At 35.5% G+C, this 7,841-nt stretch overlaps 2 protein-coding genes across 2 annotated transcripts; both read left to right on the plus strand.

Moving 5' to 3' along the window:
- The first annotated feature begins 3,975 nt into the window (after positions 1-3,975).
- Positions 3,976-5,285, plus strand: LOC127905690 (F-box protein At3g07870-like). Its single transcript, XM_052455472.1, has 2 exons — positions 3,976-4,733; positions 4,896-5,285. The coding sequence occupies exons 1-2, from the start codon at positions 4,088-4,090 to the stop codon at positions 5,081-5,083; spliced, it is 834 nt and encodes a 277-aa protein (XP_052311432.1). The 5' UTR covers positions 3,976-4,087; the 3' UTR covers positions 5,084-5,285.
- A 501-nt stretch (positions 5,286-5,786) lies between these two features.
- Positions 5,787-7,587, plus strand: LOC18101737 (F-box protein At3g07870). The gene is made up of 2 exons (XM_024592732.2): positions 5,787-6,730; positions 7,177-7,587. The coding sequence occupies exons 1-2, from the start codon at positions 5,883-5,885 to the stop codon at positions 7,307-7,309; spliced, it is 981 nt and encodes a 326-aa protein (XP_024448500.2). The 5' UTR covers positions 5,787-5,882; the 3' UTR covers positions 7,310-7,587.
- Positions 7,588-7,841: the final 254 nt, after the last annotated feature.

Consider the following 7,841-nt stretch of genomic DNA (forward strand, 5'->3'; position numbering starts at 1 on the left):
CTTTTGGGTCACATGTTAATATTTTATGTATTTTGATAATAACAATTAAATGAAATTATACTAATAATTTGCTTGATTGATATTATAGAATGTATAGCATGTATATATCTGAATATGAAACTAATGTAGAATTATTTCAATATTGTAATCCCTACAGTTACTGTCGTGTTCTGCCATATATATATATATATGAATAAGAAAGGTTGGATAAGGTACACCTTAGGCCATTCTATTATTCTCAACTTGGTATCAAAGTCCTCAACTAATTAAAACACTTTCTCTTCTCTCTACTATGGACTTCTCATCCCAACCGCAAGTTGCCTCCCTCTCTGCAGCACCGGCGGTGCTGGCTTCCTCTTCGGCCGCAGCCCCTGCCTCCTCCAATGCCTTTGTTCTGTCGTGGCCACAGCCTATAGATGGTGACCACGCCCTCTTCAACCCAACCAATTCTCTTCTGCTACAACCTTTTTTTGATGTTGTTACTACAGATTTTACCGCCAGCATTGTCTCCCTCTCCTACACTCACCACATCATCTCTCTCAAGTTAACAAACACCAATTATCTATATTGTCGAATGCAGATGAAGCCATATCTCCTAGGCCAAGGAGTTTTTAGCTTTGTTGATGGTTCAAACTTTTGTCCCTCTCCACATGTTCTTGCTGCTGATGGTACCTCTCTTTAGGTAAATCAGTTCTTTCTTCATTGGAAACAACAAGACCAACTCATTCTAAGTGCTTTGTTTTCTTTGTTATCCATGGAAGTTCTCCATCTTGTTGTTGATTGCCAAACTTTAAGTTCTGTTTGGCGTACACTTGAGCAAGCTCTAGCTTCCACATCCAATTCACGTATTATGCAACTTCATGGCTCCCTTCAAGATCTTCGACAAGGTGAAAAGTCGGTAACTCAGTTTATGCAAAAGGTTAAAGCCTTATTTGATGAATTAGCCGTTGGTGGCCGGCCGGTATCGCTAGAGGATTTCAACTTATATGTGTTTCGTAGCCTTCGAGGAGAGTTTAAGGACTTAGTAACAAGTATTGTGACCAAAGCAAAGCCTCTCTTGTATGCCGATCTTCATAGTCATCTTTTAACACATAAATTCCTTCACGAAACGTCCCTTTCATCCATGAGGTCTGATGTCATCAATACACCTCTATTGCCCACGCCCAATACCCCTCCTGCAGTCTTCTTTTCTCACTGCCAGTCTCCTAGAAATTTTGGCTACAACAAAGGCCGTTTCCATGGAGGATGGCGTCCCAACCAGTTCAACATCAATGGGCACAGGCCTGCTGCGTCCAGACCTGATTTTGTTATCTTTGTTGATGCATACACAAAATATATATGGTATTATCATCTTGTTGCCAAGTCTGATGTTTATTTTGTCTTTCACCAATTACAGACTCTTGTTAAGCGTCAATTTTCATTAAAAATAAAATCTGTTCAAACTGATTGGGGCGGTGAATAACACAAATTGTCAACTTTCTTTAAGACCATTGGTATTCAATATCATCTGATTTGTCCTCACACTCATGAACAAAATGGCACAGTAGAACGTTGTTATAGGCATATTGTGGAAACAATACTTACTCTTCTAAGGCAATGCAAAGCACCATTCTGATTATGGAATTATGCCTTTCTAAACCTTGGTTTATCTTATAAATTGCATGCCTACTCCTGTTCTTGCAAATGGATCTCTGTTTGATTGTTTGTTTCTACGGTCTATTGATTATCATTTTTTGCATACTTTTAGGTGTCTCCATTTTCCTTTTTTTGCATCCCTATAACAATTATAAATTGGATTTTCGTTCCTCTCCATGTGTGTTTCTTGGTTACAACTCCTCGCACCTTGGTTATCGGTGTTTTGACATTGCATCTCAACGCATTTATATCTCAACTATTGAGAACAAGTTTAAACAGGTTTATATGAAGATCATCAACAAGCATGGAAAATTAAATGAAAAAAATTAATCAACAAGTCCAAGATTTATTTTAGTACAAATTATATAAATCTTTATATCTAACTTGATAACACAAATTTATATAAATTCACACACTTCACATTGCATGTATTATAGCATCAATTTCTTTTCTCAACTTTTCAATTTTTGGTTCTCTTAGTATAGTAGTAACTACATAGGTGATCTATGTTACATCGTGGGGCCAGATCAATTTTTTAAAACCTAAAGAAAGGATGTTTAGGCGACACCAACATTTTTAAAGATGCAAGAGAAATCATACACTTGATTTAGTGACTTAACTGGGTTCAATTAGCTTGTTTAATTTAATAATATGATAAAAAAAAAAGCATCAACAATAAATAAAGGAATAAAAAAAGCAACAATTAAATATAAAAAATGAGCTCCCAATATCATAATCTAGAGAAGAAGAAAAAAGATCGTTGGAGACCCACCGTCACTCTGTCGTTGACACCGCTCCACCACCAAAACGATCACACCGAGATGGTTTTTAACATCGTTGTAAAAGGCCACACTGCGAGTCTGCAACATTAAAAAAAGTTGCATGCTCCGCTAAAATAAATACCCTGAAAGCAAACTAAACAAAATATAATGAAGTGAGCATCTAGTGTTTATATCTAATCAGATAATTTTATTTAATTAAAAAATGTTATTTGAAAAAGGATAAATTCAACAAAGAATGAAAAAAAAAAAAAAAAAACAGGGAAAACCTATGTCATTTTCAAAATTAGTGAAAAATCTTATACAAAGAAAATAATAAAAAGATAATAGAGCTCAATATTCAATTAAATAAATGCTTAAAAATGAAACCGGAAAAAAATAACATGAGTTTTAAAAAAGGAAAAAAAAAAAAAAGCAAACTTGGTTTTCCTAAACCTGGATTAATCTCTTAAACTCACAACCCATTAAATCCTAGACCTAAACTCAGTCAAGAATCTCAACTCCCAACCAATTTAATACTAAAAGATGAAACCGAAAAAAAAATATCAATTTAAAAAGTTTTTAAAATAAAAAAATAGCAATCAAAAGAATAGAAATCAAATCTAATAGGAAAAAAACCAGAAAAAGAATGAAATCATAAAAAATAAATTTTAAAAACGATCTCAAATAAAACAAATAGCAATCAAGAGAATATGGACAAAATCTAACATATGAGAAAATCAAAGGATGCAATAAAAAAAATCCAATTTTATAAATGATTTCATATAAGAAAATAATCAAGAGAACATGGACCAAATCAGAAGAAAAAAACAAATTGAAATGCTGATATTAAGATTTATATGGTCAAACTTGAAAATTAAAGAGGAGAAAGAAAAGAACAAGAAAACAAAAGGTCATTGGCGCCACACCGAAGGTCCATTAACCACATGTGTTGTCTAGTGATTGAGGGGGCGCCATGACGAATTAAATGCCGCCTCGAAAGTCGAAGTTTGGTTGTCCAGAGACTCCTCATGCGCCACCCGAAAAGCATGACGCATCATCAACCTTTATTAATAATATTTATGTTTATTAAATTACTAAATAGCTTTTAAGTGAGCTTGATTGTAATAAGAAAATTAGAATGAAAAGATGAAAATACTTGTTGACACAAGCTAAAGAAATTTTGATTTTAAAGATATTTTAGCTATTTTAAATGTGTTTAAATTTTGATTTTAAAGCTCTTGAATACTAATTTTTAAAAAAATAATAATTTTAAAAGTAGTTTAGTTATTTTATTGTGCCAACAAAATATTAGAAAACCGATTTATTACTTTCAATAACAAGTTAATTAATTTTGTGTAGAAAAAAATAATAATATCAGTTTCAAACTACACTACTCTACTCAGTTCTTTAATTTTAATTTTAATGAAGCATAAATTAGGACAGCACCATCAGATTTCTGGTAAGGGTCTAGTGATTTTAAGAGTGATATCTATCCCTCATCCTCGTAATGCCTGGGGAAAATTGCTATTAAAGCCCAAGATTGACCAAGTTCATTTGAAGAAAAAGGTTGCATGAGCCACTTAAAACCCCTGAAAGAAGTCATTCCCAATCCTCAAGTATATAAAGTCGCCTCCAATTCTCAATTTCTTGAAGCAAACTAGTATAAAGAAAACCAAGAAACCCCCCTCTCCATGGATGATAATCCAAGAAAAAGTGCATCAAGTTCTCAAATTCCTATTGTCATTGCAAGCAGTGAATGTCTAATGAATAAGCTTCCATCCTGTTTGATAATGGACATACTATCAAGATTGCCCATCAAGACCATCTTGAATTGCCGGTGTGTTTGCAAGACTTGGCTTCACTACATCTCAGATTCTTTCTTTGCCAAACTCCATCTTGAAAGATCACCCACCAGCTTGCTAGTCAAAACCATATCCAACAATCCTGAATCAAGAAGCGTCCAGCTTGTCCAAATAACTGGAAAGCCTGTTGGTTTGCGCTTCCGTGTTGTTGAAGAAATGAAGTTTGTTCAGGAAATCAACCTACCCTATAATAATGATTTCTTGATTGAAAACTCTTGTAATGGGCTTCTTTGCATTTCTCAAACCTTCCAAGACGGCTCCCATGATGACATTTATTTGTGCAATCCAATTTTGGGGGAGTATATCTCCATTCCACTCGCTGCTGGACAAGGTACAAGGCATAAGAGTAGTTTCAGTTTGGGATACAGTGCCATTACTAAAGAATACCAAGTGTTGCACACTTTTTATTCGAAGAAAGGGCCTGATTCCCAACCTGAGGCTGAGATATACACGATTGGTACAGGGAAATGGAGAGGTATTTTTCCCTTGATTGGTTCTATACTTTTGACAGAAGAGGGTTCACATGTGTATTTGTTGACATTTTGGAATTCATGTGTTGAGATTTTCAGTCCAAGCAGTTCACATAGATTACATCTGTTACTAATCACTGGCATTCTGACAATTTGTTCACACGCAGGAAGCAAGCTGGTAGAGAAGATGGCAAGTCCTCTTCTGAAGGAGCATATAACTGCACCAGTCATGATCAACTTTCTGAGAGCATTCCTCCACAGCACATTACAAATGGTGACCTGTCTGATAGCATCTCTGCAGAGTTTTTACCTAAGCTCTTCTGATTTTCAAGTTCTGTTGCGTGATTTTAGATGATATGCTCTTTGTTGTTCATTGCGAATCCATGACCATGTAAATAACTTTTTAGCGGGAACATATAGGATGATTAAGATTGTGCTCGAAACTCTTGAAGTGTTTGGGCATAACAAGTGTGAATTCTATCGAAAAGTTTGATGACACAGAGGATGAGAAATAACACAAGACGTTTGCTAAAGGAATCTTTAATTACAAATGGTTAGTCATTTGTATCGTTTTTACCTGTTATTGAAAGTTCATGACCAGAAAACAAATTTCAGCAGGACAAACCGACAAAGATGAATTTGCTGAGACTTCATGGGAAAGTTTCTCTGGAGTTGAGCTGCTTGCTTTTGTTCTATCAAGAGTCAAGAAATTCCCAACTCGAACGCATTAGTTGTTTATGGTACTGCATGGTAAATCTTTTTTTTCTTTGTTGTGCGAAAACTTGATTTCCATTCCAGTTATTGGAGCAATGTTGCTTTTGTAAAGAGCAAATTCATGGCTGGATTTTTGATGGTATGTGATAATACTTGCTAGTGGAATGCTAAAATTGTTTCACACCATTCCTTTATTTTGTATTGGATCAAATCGCCTATCGACTCATTAAGCCATTCTCAATTTTGTATTGGATCAACCCTTCCGAATGATGGAAGAATTGTACTCAACTTCTTACCTAGCAAATATTTTAAATTAAATTACATGAGAGTTGTCTCAATTACTATTGAAAACCATATCCAACAATCCTGAATCAAGAAACCTCCAGCTTGTCCAAATAACTGGGAAGCCTCTTGGTTTGCGCTTCCGTGTTGTTGAAGAAATGAAGTTTGTTCCCGGAATCAACGTACCCTATAATGATTTCTTGATTGAAAACTCTTGTAATGGGCTTCTTTGCATTTCTCAAACCTTCCAAGACGGCTCCCATGATGACATTTATTTGTGCAATCCAATTTTGGGGGAGTATATCTCCATTCCACCCGCTGCTGGTCAAGAAACAAGGCATCAGAGTAATTTCGCTTTGGGATACTGTGCCATTGCTAAAGAATACAAAGTGTTGCACACTTTTTGTTCGAAGACAGGGTCTTATTACCAACCTGAGGCTGAAATATACACGATTGGTACAGGGAAATGGAGAAGTATTCAAAAAGCTCTTCTTAATCTTCGTATGTTCATTGTCGATAGTTTTGTGTGCGGATCAATCCATTGGGAACTTCGTGATGAAGACGATTGTGTGAATAGTATAGGTTCTTTTAACTTTGAGAATGAGCAATTTAGCGAATTGTCCTTGCCGCCTCGCTATGATGAGGGCGATGTCACTTTGACAGCTTTTGAAGGTTGCCTGGGCGTGTCTTTCTTCCACACCTATTCTGATCCTCAATATGAAATATGGATTATGAAGGAGTATGGGAACAAGGAGTCTTGGACCAAACAATTTACCGTCAAGAACCTAGGTTTTGCCAAGCTTTATGATCCCTTGATTTTCTTGAACAATGGATTAATCTTGATGATGCAATATCGTGAATTTGTCGTTTGTTATGACACAAGAAGGAAATTCATGGAAATTATTAGAATATGGCAGACTCAGGGAAATAATTATGCAATTGCATACAAACCATCCTTTGTTTCGCTGAAGGATGTAGGAAAAGGAGAACAGTTGAAGATGTCAAGGTAATGTGTTATCCAGTCATGGTATTGCTTTAGTTGGTTTCCTGTGATATATGTTTCATGATCTTGAATTCCACTTAAGTTGCTAATTTAGGAAGGAGCAATTCCCACTTGAAGTTCTTGTGCTTCAAGAACACAATCAGGTCTTCGCATTGTTAGGCAGATGCATGTTATCATGTAGCTTCTTTGAGGGCACATTATGTAGGCTCCCCTGTGTTAGAACAATTAGGGTGTTGCTTGTATGCAAGGCTTTAAATGATTTTGATAGCTGTATTTATCAGTTGCTGCTTTTTCTCCCTTGATTGGTTCTATACTTTTGACAGAAGAGGGTTCACATGTGTATTTGTTGACATTTTGGAATTCATGTGTTCAGATTTTCAGTCCAAGCAGTTCACATAGATTACATCTGTTACTAATCACTGGCATTCTGACAATTTGTTCACACTCAGGAAGCAAGCTGGTAGAGAAGATGACGAGTCCTCTTCTGAAGGAGCATATAACTGCACCAGTCATGATCAACTTTCTGAGAGCATTCCTCCACAACACTCTGCAGAGTTTTTACCTGTTATTGCAAGTTCATGATCATAAAACAAATTTCAGCAGGACAAACCGCCAAAGATGAACTAGCTGAGACTTCGTGGGAAAGTTTCTCTGGAGTTGAGCTGCTTGTTTTTGTTCTATCAAGAGTCAAGAAAAATTCCCAACTCGAACGCATTAGTTGTTTATGGTACTGCATGGTAAATCTTTTTTTTCTTTGTTGTGCGAAAACTTGATTTCCATTCCAGTTATTGGAGCAATGTTGCTTTTGTAAAGAGCAAATTCATGGCTGGATAATTGATGGTATGTGATAATACTTGCTAGTGGAATGCTAAAATTGTTTTTGATCAATTCATATCACACCATTCCTTTCTTTATTTTTTATTAAATTCTTATTGCATCAAATCCCGTATCGACTCATTGAGCCATTCTCAATTTTGTACTGGATAAACCCTTCTGAATGATTGAAGAATTGCACTCAACTTCTTACCTAGCAAGTGTTTTAAATTAAATTATATAAGAGTTGTCTTAATATAACCAGTAAAAAGTATGGTTTGACTTAATAAAAATAAAATAA

Source organism: Populus trichocarpa, chromosome 8 (genome assembly GCF_000002775.5).
Source record: "Populus trichocarpa isolate Nisqually-1 chromosome 8, P.trichocarpa_v4.1, whole genome shotgun sequence".
NCBI classification, from domain to species: domain Eukaryota; kingdom Viridiplantae; phylum Streptophyta; class Magnoliopsida; order Malpighiales; family Salicaceae; genus Populus; species Populus trichocarpa.